At 37.9% G+C, this 25943-nt stretch overlaps 1 long non-coding RNA gene and 4 gene segments (V, D, J or C); 4 read left to right on the top strand and 1 right to left on the bottom strand.

The window, feature by feature from the left end:
• Positions 1 to 744, top strand: LOC103362188 (Ig kappa chain V region BS-5-like). The segment is given in 3 exon segments: positions 1 to 76; positions 305 to 630; positions 727 to 744. Coding segments are annotated over 3 exon segments (390 nt in total).
• On the top strand, positions 733 to 25943 carry LOC103362193 (Ig kappa chain V-III region NG9-like). The segment is given in 4 exon segments: positions 733 to 854; positions 1482 to 1781; positions 17637 to 17646; positions 25188 to 25943. Coding segments are annotated over 4 exon segments (441 nt in total).
• Positions 10052 to 10476, top strand: LOC103362190 (T-cell receptor beta chain V region C5-like). The segment is given in 1 exon segment: positions 10052 to 10476. A coding segment is annotated over 1 exon segment (246 nt).
• Positions 13398 to 14001, top strand: LOC103362191 (Ig heavy chain V region 108A-like). The segment is given in 2 exon segments: positions 13398 to 13568; positions 13656 to 14001. Coding segments are annotated over 2 exon segments (360 nt in total).
• On the bottom strand, positions 20333 to 25234 carry LOC103362192 (uncharacterized). 2 transcript variants are annotated; one of them, XR_520448.1, is made up of 2 exons: positions 25188 to 25234; positions 20333 to 20526 (listed from the first exon to the last, which is right to left on the bottom strand). It is a non-coding gene; the product is annotated as an uncharacterized LOC103362192 (long non-coding RNA). The 2 variants fall into 2 exon arrangements; XR_520449.1 differs by lacking the exon at positions 25188 to 25234 and adding an exon at positions 21482 to 21496.

The raw sequence follows: 25943 nt of genomic DNA, 5'->3' as shown, positions 1-25943 counted from the left end.
CACAGAACTTTGGTCAGAGAAAACGACACCATGATCATTTTCTTGTGCATAAGCTTTCATTTTCTTCTGGTTTCAGGTAAAAATCGGTCTTCTGCAGCATTTGTTTATTAAAAAGTGCCTTTTTGTGCAGCAGGTATGTTACTGTTAAAGTGCATGCTAAAGGCTAAAAGAAGCACATATTTATGCATGGAAGTATAGCAGTTTTAAAATAACTCCAGCTGCATGTGCAAACTTGTGCGACTTCCTCAGTCACATCATTATTTGTGACGACTCATCCTCGTTGTTTTTCTCGTCTTTTCCACAGGTTCCTCTCTAAGTGACCGAGTTTTTCAGACTCCAGACCACATTAGTAAAGAACCTGGAGAAGAAGCCAAAATGAACTGTTCCCACACTATTCAGGGCTACGACCGGATCCTGTGGTACAAGCAAACGAGGAACAGCCCGCCGCAGTTCCTGGGACACGTGTACGTGACCGTAGTGAATCCAGAGCCTGGACTGGATGTGCAGATGGAAGGAAGCGCGAGCGAAGGCCAGACCTGCACATTAACGGTTAAAGATCTCAGCCCAAACAGCAGCGCCGTGTATTTCTGTGCTGTCAGACTACACGATGCTACATACCACCTCTCCTCAGTACAAAAACCTCCTTATCTGTGTTTTCCGTACAGCTCTCAGTCCTTTGCACCTGTTCGAACTCCTTCTAATCAACAGAGTGTTTCCTCCTTTAAGGGGAGGTTCCTGCTGTGAAGTATTTAACCTCCGTCTGATATTCAGTGCATCTGCAGCGGCAAGTTAAAGGATCGCTATGACGACTCAAGTTCTCATCACACTCGTAGCCTCCGCTCTGTGGATCCAAGGTACAAAGTAAACATTTTGATTTATTTTCTAATAAAATGTGCAGAAAGTTAGGCTGAAAAATCTGCAAAAAAGAATTTGCAATATGAATCATAATTTGTCACAGGAATTGGAATTTGTTTGGGGGTTTTTTTCCACTGGAAAAAACTATTTAAAAAATTCTGAGATGTTTGCTGTGGTTTGTACAAAACAAACATGTTCCTATAAGTCTGGAGAACATGATCTGCAGGCCGGGGCAAATGTGCAGCTCCACAATGCTTCATTTATAATAGTATTTTGTATTTTTTGTGTATTTTATTTAAAAATCTCTTCATCATATTGTGAATATTGCAGTAATATATGTGATTAACTATTCATTTATTGTGTATTTATTTAGAGTATAAATGATCTTTCCTGCTTTGGTCATGCTTTCTTGTTTCTTAAATGTTAACCTCAACAGCTGAACAAGTTTTCAGTAAAAACTAGATGTGTTAAAACATTTTAAAACTTTTTCTAAATGTCATGTAATACCTGACAACATTTGTCCTTATGTAAAAAAAACAAATGCATAAAAATTACTGCATCACTGAATACTGACAAAAGTAAAATATTGCAAATTATATAAATTAATAATGAAATTCTGTTTAAAGTTCATTGCCAGGATGTGACCCAATCCCCTGACATCAGCTGGAGCTTTGCATCCCAATCAGCAGAGATGAACTGCAGCCACAAAAAGGACTTTTCTTATAACCAGATGTACTGGTACAGGCAGCGACCAGGGGAGACCATGAGGCTCATCGTCTACACAGCTGCTGGTGGCCAGCCGGACTACGGTGGAGTGTCTCAAACTAAATACACAGCAAGCAAAGAAAAATACGACTACGGGGCTCTAACGGTGAAAGATCTGCAGCCTGAAGACAGCGGAGTGTATTTTTGTGCCGTTGGCAAACACAGTGATATGAGAAGTACGAGCAGCTGTACAAAAACTACTTGCCAATAAAGTGGGTGTATCAGAAACCAGATGTTGACTTTTACATTTTTCCTATAGGTGGCGCTAGCGTTCAAGAAATACTTCAGCTTCACATGGAGCACCATGAAATATGATGTGGCTGGTATAATATGATTTATTAGACAACGAGCTGACAGGAAGCAGAGCGACTCAGCGTTCAGGCAGACAGAACGTCAACGTGCAACTTTATTCTCACTGTCTCGGCTCATTGGTACTTACTTTAATCATTCAAGAAAACCAACTAACCTATCACTTCTGCATTGATTATTGATTTTTTTTCTGTTTATAGATGCTTGTCAGGGTCTTCAGGTCCATTAGTGTCCCTCTTATTGCATCACAAAGTGCAGCTTTTCTGCAGCCATCATAAAACTAAATGTATAACGTACCAGTGCTCCTGCATTGTACCTGCTTTTATAGGATTCAGTTGTAAGACTGCATTTGTTGGACATTAACTCTCATTAACTGTCTTTTTGAGCCAAAAAAAACTCCCCCCAAAAAAAAACAGGAAACCACTTGTTCACTCCAAATACAAACTAGATTTTGTAGCACAGGAAAAAAACAGTACAGTGTTGGGTGGAATAATCCTTTAAACCCATAACTTATTCATTAGAAAGAACTATTTGGGTAAAAAACATTGTTTAACCCATGACTTTATAGTTAGTAAGTACTACTGAAGTTAAACACACCTTTAAAACCATAAGTTTTTGGCAAAAAACTAATAATATATATATATATATTTTGATGAAATATGCCTTTAAAACTTGCTAAAAAGAAAAAGTACTATTTGGATGCAATAAGCCTTTAAAAACAAATAGCTTGTTCGCTAGAAAGTACTAGCTGGGCAGAACAATCCTTTACAGATAAGAACTTGGGCAGAAAGCAGCATGTAATGTGGAATAATCCTTTTTTTTTAAACTATCAGTGGTGTTACTGGTAAAATAAATCTTTAACAGTCTTTTTTTTTATTTATATAAAGCACCATTTGGGGGAAAAAAAGCACCTTTAAAACCATTACTTATTCACTAAAAACTATGATATGGGGCAGAATAAACCTTTCCAGCTGTAAGTACTTCGGCAGAAAGTAGCTTTTGGGTGGAATAAACCTTTTAAAACTATCAGTGGTGTTTCTGGTACAATAAACCTTTAATAATAAACTTTACTTATTTATATCAAGTACTATTTGGGTGAAATACACCATAACCTGTTTGCTAGAATGTACTATTTGGGCTACTGGGTAGTTGTGCAAGAACGACTCTCCTACAGTCCCAATAAATGGAGTTGAGGAGAGAGCAGTTTACTACGATGCAACTTTCATCCTAATGTATTCAAAAACTACACATCTAATTTAAACGTAGACCTTGAACAGGCCCCTCCCAGCCCTTCTGAAGCTTTCATCTTTGTCAGCTAATTGTAATTGTGTCTCTTCATCACTTCCGTTTCCTCCTAAAAAGTCAGTTCAGTCGAGGCATCAGTTGAATCCTCGCTGCTACGAGCATCGCAGCCATTGTGAGCTCATGTCACAACCCTGACATGTCATGTGAAGTTTGAGGAAGAAAAAAAATGATTGTTTTTTTCTTTTCAATTTGTCTGGCAGGTAAAATCTTTTTTTTTAAATGTATGTGCAAACAGTATTTTGCTTCAATGTGATTAAATTAATCTATTCTTGTTTGTGGTCCAGGTGTTAGTCTGGGTCTGGAGGTGCGTCAGTCTCCCTCTGGAGTCATCACAACACCTGGAGACAAAGTGGAGATCTTCTGCTACCATGATAAAACTGACTACAGGGTGATGCTCTGGTACCAGCGGCCTCCTGGAGACACAGCCATGAAACTCATTGGATATTTGAACTATGAAGATGACCAAATGGAAGAAGCGTACAGCAAGGATTTCACTATCTCCGGAGATTTAAGTGGCAATACGGCAAAAATCAACTTACTTGCAGTCAGACCTGCAGAACACAATCACAGCGCAGTTTACTATTGTGCAGCAAGAAAAGCACGCTGACAAAAATCCCCTCTGAACTTTACAAAAATTGCACGTTAATCATCAGTGGTTTAAAAATGACAGGGAATAAACCGCCCTCACACACCTGCTCCTGTGGTCGTACCATCGTTTGGTATAATCCACAGGAAGAGATGCTGTTTGAACACTAAACACTTCCTTTCCTGCAATCTGGTGATTTTTTTTCTGCATCAATTTGTCCCTGTTTTGCATCAGTTTATGATGAAAATCTCTTTATTTAGGGATTACTCAACTTCTCTGATTTTAATGTTAGCCCTATTGCTTCAACACGTGCACATTTCTGCAACAATTCTCCTGAAAACATCTATGTTTATGTGAACGCAGACACCAGGTGGCAACACTAAATTCTAGTTATTCCTAGTGTTGATCAACTTTTCCTGCTGAATCAACGCACATATACAGTAGATAAGATTTATTCTTCTGTCCTCTTTTGTGACTTTTGTTTGGGAAAGTCACATCTTTAATTGTGAAGGTGGAACCTTCCAATGTCAATAATAAACCAACTCATTTTAAATAAATTGTGAATCTGAGGACTTGAATAGCGAGGTTGGAAGACCTGCCCCTCCCTGAGGCGTTGTCATGTCTATGATCAGACATTAAATGTTTTGCTTTTTTCTTGGGGGGAACAAATGCACATGCTCTAAATACTGAGAAGGACATCTTCCTGAAATCTAGCATGTAATAGTGTCACCATAAGCTAACGTGACTGTGTTTCTGCTTTGTTTCATTTTTTTTTTTTTTGTACAGATTCTGATTTATAATGAAATGCGCCAATAGCTCAAAAGTGCTGGAGACATTGCAGGTTTTCCAAGGCAAATCATCCCCGTATATTTTGGACTTGGCTGTTATTTTAGAAATTTTGAATAAAGCATTGTGTTGAATATTTCATCAGATCTTATACTTCAGTGCTCTACCTCCAATGGTGGATCTCTTTTCCGGATTTTAAGTCATTACTAGAAAGTGGTAATGACCAGAAATACCTACAACAGATGATTGGGTTAACATTATTTACAATATCTTCAATGTAAACGTAATTACGTTTATGATCGGACTGCAACAGGACAAGTTTTTTAAATAGTTATCTTCTTTTCTCCCTCATTTTACTTGTATTTTTATTTATTTTATTTGTCCTTATATGCTTCTGTGCTTATTTAAAGTCTTTATTAATGCTTATGGTTAAAATGTTTTTGCGTAGGTCCACTTAGGTTCTTATACCAAAGTCTTAAAATAAAGAAATGTGCCAAAAGCCTAACATCTTTTATCAGATGAAAGAAAGAGTCTTTATAGATCAATCATATGAAGCCACTCCTCCTCTGTCTACATCACCTTTGCTTCCTCCTTATATTGATCTCAGTAGTGAAAACATTAACAGCAAAGACCCCAGAATAAACCACATACTGCATTGTATGACTTTTTAATATAGGTCCAATGTCAAATCTCTGCATGATGATACGATTTCTCTTTTGCCATTTCCTGACAGGTAACAACTGCTTCACTGTGGACTGAAATATGTCGTCTTTCACTTCATGCTTAACAATAATCTGTCCAACTGTGTTTACAGCAGGTTTTTCTCTGGGAGTTCAGGTCAATCAGTCTCCCTCTGCTGTGATCAGAAAGGAGGGCGACGAAGTTCAGATGCTCTGCACACATGAACGACGCGACTACAGAGTGATGCTGTGGTACCAGCAGCCACCTGGAGAAAAGGCTGTGAAACTCATCGGACATGTGGAATACGCCCAAATAAACTATGAGGAATCATATAAAAAGCATTTTAACATCACTGGAGATATGAGCGTAAACACAGAAAAGAACGGCTCTCTGTTCATAGTGGATGTGAAAGCGTCTGAACACAGTGCCGTGTATTACTGTGCAGCTAGATATGCACACTGAGGCAGATCTGCTTTTAACTGCACAAAAACATCTTTTATCAACTGTGGTTTGGTGCAAAAAAAATCTTGAAACAACTTCCAGCCAACCAGCTGCTCTCAGATTCTCTGTCATGTGACGCTTGCATCACTTCCTGCTGGGGTTGTGCATGTGCGGTCATAACTCTCATCATTATCATTACAGACGTCTTAAATCTGCATGAGAAAAACAGCAAAAATGATTGTTTTTCTTCTAATTTGTTGTCAGCTTACAGGTAACGTCAACTCTTCTCGAGGTCAAGAAGTTTCTGTTTGGTTTCAAGTGAAGCTTACTTTTGTCTGTTTTTGTAGGTTTTTCTGTAGGCGTTCAGGTCAATCAGTCTCCTGCTGTCTTTAAAAAGGAGGGTGAAGAAGTTCAGCTTCTCTGCACACATGAACAAACCGACTACAGGGTGATGCTGTGGTACCAAAAGTCACCTGAAGACAAGGCTCTGAAACTCATCGGATACGGATATGGACAGTTCTACTCCGACAGCGTGGAAGAGCCGTTCAGGAAAGATTTTAAATTAGCTGGAGATCTGAACGCAGAAAGCACAATAAATGTTTCACTTTCCATTAACAATCTGACGGCACACGCACACACTGCGACGTACTTCTGTGCGATCCGAGAAGCACAGTGCAGCAAACATCCATCTGCGCTTAACAAAAACCTCTTCCTCGCTCGCCTCTTCTTATCTTGTCCCTAAATGTAGGTTAAACACTAAGACAACCCCCTACGAGTTTGTGGTTTTACTGATTTGCCAGCTTATCACTACTGTTTATCATGTTGCACTTCCCTGTCATGCTTGACACAGTGGGGATACGGATTTTGAAGAAATTCATTAACAGACAGCCATGAACAATCAGTAAAAGCATTTTTAACCGTCATTGACTTGGTCACATCGGGGATTTGAAGATAAAAGTACAAAATAATTTAAATTGTAAATTAAATGTCCGCGACTGAATGTGACGTCATCACTGGGAGTGTTGCCGAACCATTGATTTGTCCATCCATCCATTATCTATACACCGCTTAATCCTCATTAGGGTCGCGGGGGGGCTGGAGCCTATCCCAGCCGACTTAGGGCGAAGGCAGGGGACACCCTGGACAGGTCACCAGTCTGTCGCAGGGCCACACTGAGAGACAGACAACCAAGCACACTCACATTCACACCTACGGACAATTTAGAATCACCAATTAACCTCAACATGTTTTTGGACTGTGTGGGAGGAAGCCGGAGAACCCGGAGAGAACCCACGCTGCACGGGGAGAACATGCAAACTCCACGCAGAAAGATTCCAGTGCCCCGACCGGGACGCGAACCGGCAACCTTCTTGCTGCGAGGCAACAGTGCTACCAACTGCGCCACCTTGCAGCCCCCATTGATTTGTATTTTTTAAATTTTTATTCACAGAGTAACTACAATGAACAGTTAATAAATTAAAGTATCCCAGTGTCAGCGTATGCTCTGATAACTACATCACTTCCTGTCCCTCCTCCTGACTCACAAAGCTCCGTGAAGACTCAAGTTTTCCTCCATTCTCAACATGAAGCCATCACATGTCATCATCACCATCATCACTGTCATCTGTATTAAAGGTAACAGTTATTATTGAAGCTACTTTTTGCATTTAACTTGGGAATCAAACCCTAAAAATCTGGAATATTCACATCCATCTCTGCAGAGTGCTTATTTCTTACTGCTAGCCTCCCAAAAATTCAATCCAGGCGCAGCATAGTGTTTTATCCAGTAGCAATACATTACACCTAATAAAAACCATTTCTTCATCTTTTTACAGGCGTTTACCTCGATAACCAAAAACTAGTGTTTCAGTCTCCAGCTGACCTGTTTTGGACACCAAGCAATGAAGTCAAACTGAATTTAACACATCAAATCCAGAGCTATGATACGATCCTCTGGTACCAGCGTTCACCAGGAGACACCTCGCTGAAGCTCATCGCCTATATTTATTATAAAACTATAACAGTTGAGCCGGCGTTTCAAGGCCGCTTCGATGTGAGCGGAGACGGGGAGAAAGCAGTTTTTCTTCACCTCCTGAACCTGAAACACCCCGAAGACACCGGAGAATATTTTGGAGCAGCACGTAGACACAGTAACAAAGATCGTGACTCTGCTGTACAAAAACCTCCATCAGATAACAGCAACCAGACAGGAAACCACTGACACCATGTGACACACTATCAAAGCAGTTTTCATTATAGTTGTTAACAATAACAACTTTAAAGTAAAGGATGGTAACAAAGATTAAATTGCTACAGTTACAAAATTTGACAATTACATATAAAATGATTTATTTTAGTTATATTTTTCCATGTTAAAGACGCACATAAAAGTTGTCTGTCATTCTCAGTTCTGATTATCAATATTCACGACAACATCGGTGACCTCTTACAGTTGTGTGAATAAGTGCATGTAAAATCCCCGGGGGAGTAATCAACCGACAAAATAGAGCTCTGTAACATGTAAATATAGTGACAAGGTGTGTTTTACTTGAGGTATGATCCTTTTCTAAACCAAACAAAGCAGTTTCAGTAGCGAAAGTCAGCCCATGATTACGTGAAAATGAAAGTAAACAGAGTTAAAAGCAGAAAATCCAGATGAGATTTGAGTTTAAAAAAAACACTAGTACAATTAAAACACTCATTTTTTTCTTTGCCACTATCAAATGAGCTGATAACGGCCTATTGAGGATAAGTGTAACTTCAATGGGTTGATGATCTGTAACATAGGTCATCTTTTTCTATTTAAGCTAAATGTGCGTTTTGTTTTCTAGTCATGTAACCTTGTTTTTATGCTGGAAGCCACACAATATAAATTTCACACTGGGCTCAGTTGATGAGTGAAAAAAAGCTGTACGTAGTTGCCTTTTAGCTCAACTCAATTTCATGGTAACATTACTGGGCATACTCAATTATATAGGATGTCATAGATCATAATGCCTGTCAAGCTAAAAGTTTGCTGTTTCGTTCATGATGTTCTCTGCAATTCGGTGGAAAACACATGTGCATCTACCATAAAAATCTAAAATAAACTTCCACATACAAAGAAAAGCAAGAAATCCTCATACCGGAAAAGCTGGCAACAAATGATTAATCAGTTATCCAATCAATAGCTGGATAACTGTCCCCTTGCAGCATCGGCAGGGGCTCATGCAGAAAAATATAATTTTGGCAGCAGCTTACTGCACGTTATGGATTCATTTATCTTCTCAAGCCCCTGAATAATAACTCATAATGGGCATCATTAGAGACAGCAAGAGAATCTCATCCATCGTAAGTAATATACTGGAAAAAAAAGGAATAAAATGGATCAAAAAAGAGACAAGAATCACATTTGTAGCTGAGGCAAGTGGCCTCTTCAGGTCAAACAAATGATAAATGTCCTCTTTCAGCAGTAAAGTTGGAATAAGCATGGTATTCTTGGATTAAAAAGTCTACTTAAAGTTCTTTGATTGAAATTCAGAATCCAAAATCCAGCACAGCAGGGTCAGTGTTAAACAAATTCAGCCGATAGGTGGAGGCACAGCACATGGTATGAAGCTTTCATCATGAGGATGTGGTGACGAATTAAACCAACATCCTACCTCGTGATGTTCACTCTCAGAGCAACACGTCTCGAACATCAGTGCCTGACAATGTCTTCATCTATGCAAACCTTTTCAGTTCTCTTTATATGTTTTTTTTGTAAGATGTTTATTTTTTTCTTTAAAAAATTTTATCGTTATTTTGTATTGTTATCTATATGACATGCTAAACAACCATGCTATATAATAAATAGTGTCTTGTTTTTGTTTGTCACCAGTAACATTTTTTTATCATCTGCTCTCTCCACAGGTCAGGTGAGTGCTGTCACATTTCAGCAACCTCATCCTCAGGTAGTGAAGGAGAAAACTGAAGTCGAGATAAGCTGCAGTCACGATGATGCAACACTTCAACTAATGTACTGGTACCAGCAAAGAAAAGACAGTCCGTCTCTGATTCTCATTGGGTATGGATATGATATTGGCCAACCAATCTACGAGGGTCAGCTGGAGGAACAATTCCAGCTGAGAAGACAAAGCACGACTGCAGGAACTCTTGTCATTCGCAGAGCAAACCTGTCTCACTCTGCAGTGTACTACTGCGCTGCCAGCCCACAGTGATGTGGTTTAATGCCACTCCCTCACTAAAAACCCCGTCTCCCTTTTGACTCACTAAACAAAGCTGTTTCGCCCGCAACAGCGCAACTCACACAAGGATGTCTCCAGTTGTGATCGTATATCTTCTTTTCGTTCCCTCATGCAAGTCGAGCAAAGTTTACAAATAATCATATTAATTATACACAGCACTTCTATTTGCGTTTCTTTCAATGTGACTATTTTTAATTTGTGCTTTTTGTCTCCACAGATCAAGCAAAGAACGTTTTATTTCAAGCGTCTCATCCCAGAATAGTCAATGAAGCAGCCATGGTAGAGATTCCATGCAGTCATAATGATAACAGCCTCTATTTGATGCTGTGGTACCAGCAAAAACAAAGCGGTGTAATGAACCTGATTGGAAGCAGCTACTCTGGCAATGACCCCAGCTACGAGAAGCAGTTCAATCATGGGATTGAGATTACAAGAAAAGATGTCTCCACAGGATCTCTGGTTATTCACAGTGTGAATTTATCAGATTCAGCGGTGTATTTCTGTGCTGCCAGTGCACAGTGATGTGGTTTACTGTCACCCCGCTACAAAAAACCTTGTTCCTATTTGCTTCTGTCAAGGCTGGTGGAATTTGCCTCAAAACAGCTAAATTACTGCTTTGACATGAACAATACAAACTGACTGATTCTGAATCTACAATATTGCACCAGTAGATCACATAGTCTGACTATGGGAAGGCTGAAGGATAAAAAAATATTAAAGCTGTCATAAAAAGTTCCATCTTTGAGCACACATTAACAAAATAAATAAATCGATGATTCAGAAGTCAACAAGTGATATTTTCTGAACCATATGAAGTTGCATGTCACAACACAAAACTATACCAGTTTGTTTTATTAACTATATTACATATATTAGTTTACACTGCCAGTTATTTTTTGAGAATCATTTTGCAGTTTCAGAACTCTGCTCTACTTCTAGCTATCTACCAATATTCTTGTTTCTGCAGTAAAATTCATCATATCTATTTATTATTACTATTGTTGTTGAATATTTACTGTTGTTGCTGATGTTGCGTTGGTGTTGTGTTGTTTTTCTAGTATAACAATTTCCCTGAGGTTTACACCGAAGGGATGAATAAGGTTTAATTCTATTCTATTCTATTCTATTCTAACTACTCAATCAGTTATGAAAATGTAATGAAAATAATTAGTTTTTGTTCTTTTTTTCCCCCTCCATATTTCAACGCACCTATAGTCAGTAATTATTTGATTTATTTTTAATATTTCAGATTCTGAATCATTGATATGATGATGAAATAACTCAGTCAATTATATTCTTTGATGTCTTGATGAGGTGATGCTACAATTCCTGGCATCTTTGAAAAGAATAAACTTCTTGAAAGAGTCCCAAGAAATCAAATGCAGAGCTGGAACACTGACATTCAGACTTAAAATGTGGTGAACTTTTCACGTGACCAGGAAAGTTTAAAAACACTCAAATATTATATTTAACTATCTGGTTAGATTGCAGCAGAAAAGACAATAAAACAAAAGTAATAATAACTTCCAGCACCCAGCCAACATTACATCAAACACAGAAGAGGTGAGGAGAGCTAGGACTAGTTAGCCAGCAGCCTCACACTGTTAGCGACACATGCTAACCGTTAGCTTAGCCGTGCACACAATAACCACTGACAACCACTTGCCGTGCTTGTTAGCTCAAGCTAAATCAGCACATTCTTACCTTAGTAGACTAAAGATGTGGGTTCTGCCGTTTCTAACAAGAATACACCTCCTGGAAGAGTTCCAAGCTCCCAAAAGAAGGTCAATAAAACTCCAACCCTGTCACAAAGGGCGCGTTTGTGGCCAACGGTCAAGTTTATCAGAGAACCATAAATTCTCCTCACAGGTGTCCTGAAGCCACATAATAAAACTGTAGCTTCCGTCTAAGGGTCTAAACAAACAGCAGAAGGTGTCTCTCAAGCTTTAAAATATTAACCGGTTATTAGTAGATTTATTCCCGTAAAAAGCATCTCAAATTCCATCCAGGAAGTTTCAGCCTTGAGTGGGCGGAGCAAAGCCCATTAAAGGACCGTCATTTAAGGTTTGAACCAATCACGCTGTAGCATGAGCAGCGTTTCATCCAATCACATCAGCAGGTGATTTAAATTAATCATTTGGATCATATGTTATCATGTTGACATTAGACACATTAGACATGGGGATTTTTTTTTTTAGGTTTAAATACCAGTTTTATATATCAATTTCTATTAGGGTATGGTTTTATTTATGTAAAAGATGACAAAATATAATTGAATATAATGCTATAATGTGTTTATATTCTTTATTCTTATTCTTCTTTAGGTCTGGAACAGGTGCTCAATACATTTCACTGATCCTTATACTGTGTATAATTGCGTTTGTGACAAATCAAGGCCTTGAATTTTGAATCTATAATTATTCTTCTGCTTATCAGCTTTTCTTATCTAATATTATTCGTGCTACGTTAACATATGCATGTATGACTTTCTCTTTTGTCCTCTTTTGTGTGTTTTGTTTGGGATTTTGAAATGTACCTATTAAAACCAAAGAAACACTGAATCAATTTATAAAACCCTGGATTTTAATAGCTCACGTTTAAAACTCTCTGCACATTCATAATGTTTCGCTCATGCGGTGCCTACAAAAAGTATTCACCCCCTTGAAAGTTCTCCCTGCTCATTGTTTTTCAATGTTGAATTGTGGTCAATTTAATTTAGATTTTTGGACAAGACAATATTCTATTATGTTAAAGTGCAAACATAATTCTACAAAGTAATGTCAGTTAATTAAAAATATTAAATGCAAAATAAGAAATTGCATAACTATTCAATTATTCAACAACTGGAAATTAAGATACTAAAACAGACAACTATTGAACTACTGATATATTATGTACAGTTCCAGAGACACTGATGCTGTTCTGGAGGTGCATGTTGGCCCAACACCCTACAAATGTATACAATGTGTTGATGATGATGATGTTTTTTCCTTTAATTTGTCACTTTTATAGACAACCACATGTATGTTATGACAATGTAACCAGTCTTTGGTGCTAATGAAAGACTGCAGATAACCAAAACCATAAAAACTATGAAATGATAAGCAGAGCATGTTGAGGTGGTACACACAGAACATTTCAGTCAAAAATATACAGTGAAATTATGTAATAAAAAATGAAATCACACAGGAATTACACATATCGGCAGCGTTTCAGCTTCTCATGTTCTTTCTGGAGTCACTCTTGACATGCTTGTAGTGCACCTTTTTTTGTTTTTTTATTACCATGCCGTTTTAGAAACAACAGGGTCACAAGGAAGCAGAAACAGGCAGATAATATAGTTTTGATCAGCTGCCAGCAGAGGGAGAAGGCAGGAAGAGGAGGTGTGGTCCAGAGAAAAGGGAGGATGTATATAATTTTATATGTGTAATTTGTCAGACTAGAGCAGCTTGTTGATGCTCCATCTCCAATACTGGATTTCAAATTATGTTATAACTGTAAATTTGATATGGAAATAGATATAAGTTGCTTTTTCTTTTCGCAAATCTTGATTTAGGTTTTCAGAATGTCTCCAGCTTTCTGCACATTTGGATTTGTATTGCTTTTGCTTCCAAGTAAGCTTCCGTCAAGACCTTTTGCCGTATTATGCTACAGTGGTTGAATTCAAACTTCACCTCTCATGTGTTGACTTTATTTTACAGGAAAAGTGGAGAGTGTTACGTTTCAACAGTCTCCTCCTCAAGTCGTTAAAGAAGGGACTAAGGAGCTGAAGATTGACTGCAGTCACGATGGCAGCAGCTTACAAGTAATGCTGTGGTACCAACACAAGCAGAGCAGCCGGTCCATGAGCCTCATCGGGTACACAATCCTCCAGACTGACCCAGTCTACGAGAGCCAGTTTCAAGGCAGATTCCAGCTGAAAAGAGACAACACAATGAACGGATCCCTGATCATCAACACGGCGACGCCGTCAGACTCAGCCGTGTATTTCTGTGCTGCAAGTACACAGTGATGTGGTTTCTTACCAACGCTTCACCAAAAACCTCCCGCAGCAAACTAATGGCAGCTGCTGGCAGGTTCAAGCACAAGAGAGTTGAAGATGTTCTGCTGTTTATTGAGGGAGACTTTTCTCGATTAATCAGTTAGTTGTTTGGTCTGTAGAATGTCAGAAAAATGAGAAAAATGTTAATCAGTGGTCCCCAAATGTTTTGTCTATAACACAAATATATTCGTGTTAATCCAGTTTACTGTCATAGAGGAGCAATGAAGCCAGAAAATATTCAACTATAAGAAGCTGGAATCAGAGAAATATGACCTTTTGACCCTTTTTTTCTTTATTTATGAATGAATGGATTAATTGATTAATCATAATACTGAACGTTTTGAAGAAAATGTCTTATTGCGATTGTTCTAACAAATATTGCACTTTGCTAAATCATTTTTTAAAGCTTTACTTCAATGTTGATTGTGTAACAGATATAAAACACATCCAATTATATAACCGCTCTATATTGTAATACAAGGATGAAGCGGATTTATTACATTATTAAAACACATAAGAGATCGAACAGTTATCACAAAGGCTGTATTCAGTTAATTTAAATTAAAAAAAATAAATAATTCTGATAAGAAAATATTCGGAGGTTTGTGTTAATAATCTCTGGCATTGAAATGACTCAGGAGCAGCAACATTTAGGAACTACACATTCTGCAATGAACTGAAAGTAATAAAGAAAAATAAACTCTTGGTCCAGCTCTTGGTTAAATTGCAGTCTTTGTGATTTGCAAATTGACTCAACAAATTAATCACTACACATCTAGTAAGTAATAAGTAACTGAATTGGCCTTTAGTTATTTATTGGAAATAATATATCTATTAAACTGTACACACACACACACACACACACACATATACACATATATAATGTGATAATGATTGTAATAAACTTTCACGCTTTACTTTTTATGGTCTGCTGTTTGTAAATGAAATATTTACACCCACTTCCTGCTGACTGAGGTGTGACCTCATGTTAAACCCTTATATATATATAGTCTCACTTTCAGTCCAGACGGTATTTTATTGCATTTAATTTAATACATTTAATCTATCTGCTAAATGCATGACAATTGCAGCATAAAAAGTATGCATTTGAACACAAAAAAATAAAGTTCTGAGAAAAAGTTCTGAATAATAGTCAGCAGAGTAAAGAATATCTGCAGCACTCTGATTTTGAATGTAAAAATCTTCTATTAATACATGTGTAAATCGATGAGATTCTACATCTGGGTGATATGCTGTTGAACCCCCGTTTGTCCATGAAAAAAATGAATAAAAACAATATATGAAATCAGAGTGCCTCAGGCAGTCTTTGGAGTGTCAACCATTACACAGGACTCCCATTAATAAGAAGTGGGACAGTCATTATTTATTCATTCTTTACTGAGAAGATTTTGTATTTTCTTGACTTTTAAACCAGAACTTTTGTTTGTGACCAAGAGCACCATTTGCTATTATTGTTAATATATTCATTTGAATCAAATCAGTGAATGAAAATCAGCACAAAACACTGGTAACATCAGTTTAAAAACACTGATTCCTCTTCAGAACTATTGTGCACTATAAGCGTTGGCTGTTTATGAGACGATACTTCCTGTCACGTGATCATGTGACCTCACCCTGTGTGAACAGATTGACGTTTGCATCAGCAGCATCATTCAGCTGCAGACGGCTCATCACCAACATGTTTGTCAGACTCATTTATCTGTCGCTTTTTATGCAATCAGGTGAGTACTGGTAACTCATAATGGATGTAGTGGCTAAGCAGCACATCAAGATCACCTCAAATTTATATATCTGAGCAAATTCACTTGGCTTTATATTGAGATGAGACGCAATTACACTTTATCCTTCATGTGCTGCAGGTCTCACTGTTGTTGTTCTGCAATCTGGGGAACAAATATGTCACCAAGGAGACACTAGGACTCTGGAGTGCAGTCTGGGTAAAGGATTTAGCATGGCCAGCCACACAATGTACTGGTACCGACAAAGCCACCACGGAGCCCAAATAGAGTATCTCACCAAGGAGCACGAGACACCTTTGGGCCGCTTCAAGTCGTCGATCAACACAGCTGAAAATAAATTCTCTCTTCAAATTAGTGAGCTGCTTGTGAATGACAGCAGCGTCTACTACTGTGCTGCCAGTCACAGTGATGCACTCAGAGCAGGCAGTCATACAAATAACAAGACAGATGGCAGGAAGGAGCTGTGGTTTGTTTGATTTTAAAGTATTAGAGTGCACTTGTACTAAAGGAGGAACGATGAGGGGAGTCAGTGTCACGTAAGGTGCCTCTCCAGTAGTTGAGTTAACCTCCAAAGTTACATATTTAAATAGTTTTTTTTTAATCCATGAAAACTCCTTAATTCAATTCAATTTTATTTATATAGTGCAACTCACAACATATGTCATCTCACAGCGCTTAACATAGTAAGGGGAAGACCTTACAAATTTTAAACTGAGATCCCAACATTCCAAAATTGTTTTTGGATTCCCTCTGAGCAAACAGTCGGCAACAGTGAGAAGGAACAAAAAAAAAAAAACACCTCAGACAGAACCAGGCTAAGGAAAGGTGGCCATCTGCCTCGACAGGAGGAGGGGTTGGGGTGGTTACAGTAGGATAGCTAAACCCAGCTAGCACTGCACATTCCCACAACATTGGCTAACATTGTAGCATTTTTTTTTGTAGAAAAGCATCAAAATTGAATGTTTTAAAGAACATTACTATTTAAAGTAATTTTCCTATAAAGTTAAAATAAAGGTCCAATCTCAACATTCAGAGAACATTGTCAGGAACACAGATGATGTTCCATGATAACAAAACAGGAATGTTCTCAAACCAACATTCAGAATATGTTTTCCAGATGTTCTTGAGGTGGAACACTCTTCTTGCAATGTTCTAATGGTGTTTTAGGGATGATGTGGAGGGAACACATTATAGAACATTTGCCCACTAATAACAGAGAAAGGTTGTTCTCGATGCAACATTTTTGATGCAACATTCAGAAAACATTAAGATGTTGTCGAGACCTCAGATGACAGAGTGTTCTTTGTCAGACTTTCCTGTGATGTTGTATTTTAACAAAAGTGGAACATTCTGGCTGTGATGTCCTAAGGACAATTTGAGGATGTTGCTGATGGAACATGTTATGGAATCTATACAACATTACCACAATGTTACATGACAACAAAGAAAGAACGTTGTCAGAGCAACTTTCAGTTTTCAGAATGTTTGAGCATCACAGTCTACCAATGTTATCACCAAACATTTTTAGAACATCTTTAGTTACTCTACCTTTGAGAAGAACATTCTGGGAACTGAAAGGAAACTTCCCAATGAAAGCATTAGTAGAACTTTGCAGAATTTTCTCAGAACATTCTTGGCACAAAAAAATCCAGCTGGGAAATGATTTCAATGTAAATTTCCACTGTTTCTTTTTGTTTTTTGTAGAAGGCATGGATCTATGTGGTCACTGCCTCTTTGTCCACTCAGGGCAACTCAAGCACACTAGCTAAAGGCTAATGGCCAATTTATGCTACACAAAGGTACACCTGACAGAACTTTAATCATCTACCCAAGTCTGCAAAGGTCAAACTGCCATGACCATGACCCCTTCAGCAACTCCACAGGGGGGGAACAGCTGCTCGACTGTTCTACAGCTGGGATGGAATCCACATTGCTCCTCCTGGATCTGAGGTTCTACAATCAGCTCCCTTTCAGCACCCTGAAATAACTTTCATAGGGAGGCTGAGAAGTGTGATACCTTGATAACTGGAGAGCCCTCTAAAGTCACCCTTTTTGGAAATGAGAATCACAACCCCAATCAGCCACGTCCCAACAGTGTCCAGAGCCTTCAGCATCTCAGGGTGAATCCCATCAACACCTGGCGTAGACAAGGCTTTCGAAACTATCTCCTCGAAACAGGACATGTTGGCCAGGTTTTGGAGTTCCTCAAAGTGCTCCCTCCACCTTCTAACAATCTTTAGTCTGGGTCAACAATTCATGGACCTGGATCAGGTCCTGCCTTCCCATTCAGAGTTGGCAGACGGTTTTCCATTTCCCACCAAAAGTCCTGTGTGCCAACCAAGCCCACCCAGATGGCTTCTCTTACCACCATTGTCCACCAACAGATTCTGTCGCCATGACAGGCACCAATGACCTTTTGGCTACAGCTTCCAACATCCGCCTTGATAATGGAGGTCTTGAATGAAGCCATTTACATAAACTGTCATCTAAATCTACGACTTTCACAGTGCTTAAGCTGCAGTAGCAACTTGGTGACCACTAGGAGTCTGCAGAGAAACTTCAGGCTTTCTGCTTACAAAGCTGAGGAGACATAAATAGTATTTGATTTCTGAGCAGTGAGATACGCTAGATACACTGAGTTGTGATGATAAACTCTGAGGATGAGGCTGCTCTTGGTTGCAGTTCTTCACTGGTATGAACATCTATATTCAGTTAGAGGACAACCACAGCTTAGTTTTCCTTGGTGAATTTGATTATTTACTTGCCTTTTTTAAGAAATGTTTTCCAGATTTCTGCACTGCTGCGAACATTCAACAGCCTCAATTTGCAGTCAAAGGAGTCGTGAATGTGACTTTGCAGTGTGAACAAGACAAAAAGTTGTCGAGAAACTGGAGCTAATCATGAACATTATGTTGTTGTAGGTGTCTGGGCCCGCGAAGGTCCTTTCAACGTGTCTAAGTACACCATGTCCCGGCCTTCTTTGCTTGATACCACCCAGGAGATTCACCCAGTAGAGGCTGAAGACTCGGCTGTTTATTATTGCGCCTTTAGAGGACCACAGTGGTTCAGAGAGCATCAGTGACGAAACAACAACCTGAAGAGGAAGTGAAGATGAGGAGGAGAAATGAAAGAAAAAAGATAAAGTGTGCAAACTCATCAGTGTGACATTAAAATATGAAAGAAATCTTGCAACAGAAACTAATATGAAACATTTATTGATCCATTTAAAGGTAGAACGGCCTCCTCACAGTTCAATCATGTTTCTGCTGCACCACAAAGCTGATCTGTTCAGATAAGTGAGCAGGTGTCAGCAGCACAACGATTGCTATTGTTCAGTTTTAGCGCCCTGAACAGTTTCTCATCAATCAGTCTTTTTATTTATTTATTTATTTTTTTTAGATTTTTGCTGTAGTTCTGCATCCAGCTTGGTAAAATAAAGATCAGATTTAAGAGTCATCACACACTGACCTCTGCTGGGTTGATTTGAGATTACATGCAAAAAAAAAAACCAAACTCTGGCGCTTTCTTGGGACTCAACCTGAACAGTCAAGTACTAAATTATACTAAAAAGTTAATACGGATAAGATGCAATTTATAAACATCACCTCTGCAGAACAGCTGCATTATTCAATCATAAAAAGATTCAAGTCTGTGACAATTAAGGAAGCCATATTTCATGTTGATAGTGCCTTTTCTAATGGTTTATGGTCTGTTCTGATGTTTATCATGTATTATCTGATGTTTTTTGGTCTCTTCTGATGTTTTAGATGTCTTTTCTAATGTATTTATTGCCTTATCTGATGTTAGTTCCAAATTCTGTATTATCTTTTTGATGCTTTTAATGTATTTTCTACTATTTTTAATCACTTTTTTGATGTTTTTTGAGCGGATCTTATCTTTTTAATAATTTTCTAATGGTTTATTGTCTTCTCTGATGTTTCAGATGGGTTTTCTGGTTGTTTCGATTGAGTTATCTGATGTTTTTAATGCTTTTTTTTTTTAAGGGTTTACTGTCTTTTATAATGTTTTTCTTTTTTGTAGTATCTTTTTAAATTTGCTTTTGAAACTGCTCTGGTTTCAACTCCACCACATTTCTGATGGCCTACTTTAGCTAGTAGTTATATCATTACTGCAAAATATATATAACAACATAAATGGTATAAGATCTGTTGATATGATGAGTGGACTCTGACAAACTGGATTTATTTTGCAGTCGAGTCATGTAGCACAAATGTAACTTTTTATGCAGAATGGCACATAACAGGAAAAAAATCCTATTTTGAGTCATTATTTTCCTCTTATCAGAAATTCAATTATAAAATAACTGTATCAACCTTCATATGTGCTACTGTGTGCAACTGATGTCATGCTGACCATGAAGTTAATTGTTTGTCGTCACTTTTAAAATCATTTTAAAGACATTTGTTGCCTCAAATTTTGAAAAGAACATCCCCTACATCATCATCATCATCATCATCATCATCTCCTCCTCGCTGATATCTGATTGGATAAAGATCTGTGACCAGCAGAGACGTCTCCTCCTCTGAGCAGCTATAAACTAAAACCAGGTTTCTCTTCCTTCTTGCTTCTTTTCTTAGCTCTCACAGAAATAGCAGCCGTCGGTTTGGAGCTGCACAGCTGCTGCCGCAGAGATGGAGGCTGAGATATGGCGGCTCTGGGTGGGGGAAGGAGCCGACGCACAGCGAAGAAGGCACCAGGTTTTTGTATGATGCTTTTTCACCGTGGGGACAGGGGGCCACGGTGATACAACTCCATAGAGCCGCCGTACAAAAACCTCCTCCATTCACTTCCATTGTGTCGACGGCTGCATGCAGCTAAAAACCCTCTGCAGAGCAGAAAAATCAAAAATCTGAAGGCAGGCGGGATGCTGGGACACTCTGGCACTGAAACGTCACTTTATAAGCAGAGATTTGGATGAAAAAAGTTTTTTAAAACTTTTCAGTTCATAGTTGAAGTCGTTGAAAGTTTGCTTTACTTTTCTTGAAAAACACAAAACTAATGTGGACATTCTGAAGCTCAGCCTGCAGGTTTCAACCGTCTTCATCCTCTGGATTATTCAGCTGTGTCTCAACAGCACAATTATGGAAAGTTTGGAGACTTTTTGCTGAAGGAGGCCTTCAGTGTGACACTGGAACTGAAGCTTACTTTGGAAAAGGGACAAAACTCACAGTTTTGGGTAAGTTGGAGCTTCACAGCTTCAGTTCACTGCATTCGACTTAAAATAGTGAAAATGTTGGTGTGAAGGTTGAAGAAAAAACTGGTTTTAATCAAAAAGCTGAAATATTGAGCAGAACTCAGAACACTGTGACCTACAATGAACCTGCTTACTTTGGAAAAGGAACCAAATTGACCGTTTTAGGTAAATATTCAACTTTAATTCTGTGTTCTGATGGAATCTACATTAGTTTAGAGACTCAGTGTTGATAGAAGAATGAGTGAAAACCTAAAAATGAAAAATCTGGCAGAAAACCTATTTCATGTTCAGTGTTTTTGCACCGTGAACCAGTACCAACCTGCTTACTTTGGAAAAGGAACCAAACTGACAGTTTTAGGTAAATATTCCACTTTAATTCTGTGTTTTGAAGAGTTCTACTTTACATTAAAGTCTTAGAACTGACAGACGAATTGATAAAAAGTTTAATAAGATCATTCTGTCAGAGAAAGAGTTTCATGTTCAGTGTTTTTGCACTGTGACCCAGGGCACCCCTGCTTACTTTGGAAAAGGAACCAAACTGACCGTTTTAGGTAAATATTTCATTTAAATTCTGTGTTCTGATGGAATCTACATTAGTTTATGGACTCAGTGTTGACAGCAGAATGAGTGAAAACCAAAAAATGAAAAATCTGTCAGAAAACCTATTTCATGTTCAGTGTTTTTGCACCGTGACCAACACTGAACCTGCTTACTTTGGAAAAGGAACCAAACTGACTGTTTTAGGTAAATATTCCACTTTAATTCTGTGTTTTGAAGAGTTCTACTTTAGATTAAAGTCTTAGTATTGACAGATGAATTGGTAAAAACCTAAAAGATAATTCTAGGAAAGAAACAGTTTCATGTTCAGTGTTTTTGCACTGTGACCACCACTGATCCTGCTTACTTTGGAAAAGGAACCAAACTGACAGTTTTAGGTAAATATCTCATTTAAATTTTGTGTTCTGATGGAATCTACAGTAGTTTAGAGTCTTAGAACTGACAGAAGAATGAGTGAAAACCTAAAAATGAAGATTCTGTCAGAAAACCAGTTTCATGTTCAGTGTTTTTGCACCGTGACCCAGACTGAACCTGCTTACTTTGGAAAAGGAACCAAACTCACCGTTTTAGGTAAATATCTCATTTAAATTCTGTGTTCTAATGGAATTTAAATTAGTTTAAAGTCTTAGAAATGACAGAAGAATAAGTGAAAACCTAAAAATGAAAATTCAGTCAGAGAACAAGTTTGATGTTCAGTGTTTTTGCACTGTGACAACGCCAACGAAGCGTACTTTGGAAAAGGAACCAAACTCACTGTTTTAGGTAAGAAAAGAACCATTAAAATCCCACTAATGTAAGAAGATGTGTGACTGAAGCAGTGCAGAGAGACACTCTAAGTATGCAGGTGTTTATAATTCAAGTTGAGCTCAGTGCTTTTTGACATTAAGCTTCAGCGCTGTGCCAACTATGAAGCTTATTTCGGCCGGGGAACTAAACTGACTGTTCTCGGTGAGTAAAACTTTCTGCTGATGGACTGAACTCTAAAACAAGTTAAAACAAATCTGTTCTATAAGGTGGGGGAAGAAAAGTGTTGTTTTGAACAAAATCCAAACTTTAATGCAGCAAATGTTCTTTAGGATGTAAGAAAAAGTGATGTTAACAGAAAAATCACCTAAAAACCAACTTAATCTAATGAACTTCAGTAAAAGCAGCATCTCAGGCTGTTTTTACTCTGATCAGCTTCACTGTGCCTCTGGTTGTTATGAAGCTTACTTTGGTGGAGGAACAAGATTAACTGTTTTAGGTAAGAAATCTATTGTTGTTATTGTCTGTAAAAGGATCTTTGGTGAGAAACCAAATGTGTGAAGCTTTAAACTCCAGCAGCTCTTTGACAAACTTAGTGCACTGAAGCTCTTTATAGTTTCAGCTCAGAGCTTTTTGTCCTGGAGCTTAAACACTGTGTCAGAACGAAGCTTATTTCGGCCAGGGAACTAAACTGACTGTTCTCGGTGAGTAAAACTTTAGAATTTCTTCTTTTGACTGAATGTGTAGAAGCAAAACTCATAAATGCAAAAATATTGAATGGAAAATACTTTGTTTTATGTTAAACTTGTAAAATAAAACAGTCAGCAGTGCAGCTAATGTTGGATCAGGATGTTGGATCATTAATACAAGAGGCTAAGTTTTAAAGAAACTATGAAGTGAAAGCAGCATCTCAGGTGGTTTTTACACTGATCAGCTTCACTGTGACACTGGTGGTGGTGAAGCTTTCTTCGGTGGAGGAACTAAATTAACTGTTTTAGGTAAGAAATCAGTTGAAATTGTCTCACTATTAAGTCCAGTTTGAGTTTGGCTCAATGCTCTTTGCTTTTAAAAAGTGTCAGAACAAAACTTATTTAAGTGAAAAGTAACAATGAGCTTGTTAATTGAGAGGTTTGTACTGCAGGTATTTTGTCGAAAACAGGCTGCAGTTGTTGGTTTTGAGGAAGAGTTACATTAATTGGAAAACTATAAAACTTAGCAGCAAAGTCAAAGCAGCACCTTGAGATGTTTTTACACTGATCAGCTGCACTGTGACGAGTAGTGTTGGTGAAGCTTTCTTCGGTGGAGGAACTAAATTAACTGTTTTAGGTAAGAAACTAAAATGTGTGACAAACAGCATTGGAATAGTTGAGCTTCTGTAGGAAACATGCAGCACTGGTCTAGTTTAAATTCAGCTTTTTTTAAACTCATACAAAACTGTTCCTGGAAGGTTGAAATTAAACTTAAAAAGCTAATAATGAGGTTTGTATTGGAGATATTGTGTAAAAAACAGGCTGCAGCTGTTGGTTTTAGATGAAAGTTAGAAGCAAAGTAGAAGCAGCATCTTGAGCTGTTTTTACACTGATCAGCTTCACTGTGACTTTGGTGGTGGTGGTACAGAAGCTTACTTCGGTGGAGGAACTAAATTAACTGTTTTAGGTAAGAAATCAGTTGAAATTGTCTCGATCTTAATTCCAGTTTGAGTTTGGCTCAATGCTCTTTGCTTCTAAAAAGTGTCAGATCAAAACTTATTTAAGTGAACGTGAGCAATAAGCTTGTTAATTGAGAGGTTTGTACTGCAGGTATTTTGTAGAAAACAGGCTGCGGTTGTTGGTTTTGAAGAAGAGTTACATTAACTGGAAAACTGTAAAGCTTAGCAGCAAAGTAAAAGCAGCACCTTGAGATGTTTTTACACTGATCAGCTGCACTGTGACTGGTGGTGTTGGTGAAGCTTTCTTCGGTGGAGGAACTAAATTAACTGTTTTAGGTAAGAAAGCAGTGGACATTGTCTTGCTCTTAAGTCCAGTTTGAGTTCAGCTCATTGCCTTTTGCTTCTAAAAAGTGTAAGAACTAAGTTTATTTCAGTCAAGAGATCAAACTTTCTTTTTTCTTGAAAGCTTAATAGACTTTATAATTAAGTTTGTGTGGAAGAAATTCCATAGAAACAGGCTGAAGTTGTTGGTTTTAAAGGAGAGTTACATTAACTGGAAAACTATAAAGCAAAGCAGCATCTTGAGCTGTTTTTACACTGATCAGCTTCACTGTGCCTCTGGTTATGGCTCTGAAGCTTACTTCGGTGGAGGAACTAAATTAACTGTTTTAGGTAAGAAAACAATGGAAATTGTCTCGGCCTTAAGTCCAGTTTGAGTTTGGCTCAATGCTCTTTGCTTCTATAAAAGTGTCAGAACAAAGCTTATTTAAGTTAAAAGTAACAATAAGATTGTTAATTGCGAGGTTTGTACTGAAGATATTTTGTAGAAAACAGGCAGAAGTTGTTGGTTTCAAAGGAGAGTTTCATGAACTGGGAAACTATAAAGCAAAGCAGCATGGTGAGATGTTTTTACACTGATGAGCTTCACTGTGACTCTGGTGGTGCCAATGAAGCTTTCTTCGGTGGAGGAACTAAATTAACCGTTTTAGGTAAGAAAGCAATAGAAATTGTCTCGATCTTAAGTCCAGTTCAGCTCATTACCTTTTGCTCTTAAAACTGTAAAAACTAAGTTTATTTCAGTCTAAAGATCAAACTCACTTTTTCTTTAAGTTAAAACAAAGCTTAATAGGTTTAATAATTGAGGTTTGTGTTGCAGAAAAAACAGCCTAAAGTTGAGGGTTTTACAGGAAGTTCCATTTATTAGAAATCTAAAGAGCAAAGCAGCATCTCAGGATGTTTTTACACTGATCAGCTTCACTGTGACACTAATGCTGAAGCTTACTTCGGTGGAGGAACGAAATTAACCGTTTTAGGTAAGAAACTCACAAAACAGCATCATAACTGAAGAGTTCTTGAACATAAATCTAGTTAAACTTCAGGTCGATGCTTTCTGTTCTTAAAAAATGAGTCTTATTTTAGCCAGAGAATGAAACTGTTCTTATGAGGTAAAACTATATTATAAAGCTGCTAATGGAGACGTTTGTCCTGCAGATATTTAGTAATGACAGACTAAAGTTGTTGGTTTGGAAGAAGAGTTGCATTTATGATGAAGCTAAACAGTAAAGAAGCAAAGTAGAAGCAGCATCCTGGATTGTTTTTATACTGATCAGCTGCACTGTGACTCTGGTGTTGGTAATGAAGCTTACTTCGGTGGAGGAACTAAATTAACCGTTTTAGGTAAGAAAACATTAAATGTGGCTCAGAAATGTTTTGTCTAGAGGCACAAACAATCTCCATTAGTTATACCTGCTGCTAGATTAGGAAATCTTCGACTATATTAATTACAGAGAGTAAAAGGTAATAAGTGAGGCAGTAGGAAGAGTTTTTGTTGCAGCTGAAAGTCTCTGTGCTCCAACACCGAGGCTTACTTTGGAGCTGGAACTAAACTCACTGTTTTAGGTAAGAAAACAGCTAAAAGCTCATTGAATATAGTTTAGAAATGAATCTGTAAAGATGTTTTTAATACTGTCAAGATGAACTACAAGGCTCAAACAACCATTAATAGTTATAACTGCAACTAGA

The sequence above is a fragment of the Stegastes partitus genome, unplaced genomic scaffold, assembly GCF_000690725.1.
Source record: "Stegastes partitus isolate 25-593 unplaced genomic scaffold, Stegastes_partitus-1.0.2 Scaffold560, whole genome shotgun sequence".
Taxonomy (NCBI): Eukaryota; Metazoa; Chordata; class Actinopteri; family Pomacentridae; genus Stegastes; species Stegastes partitus.
This window is presented reverse-complemented; position numbering and strand designations above follow the sequence as displayed.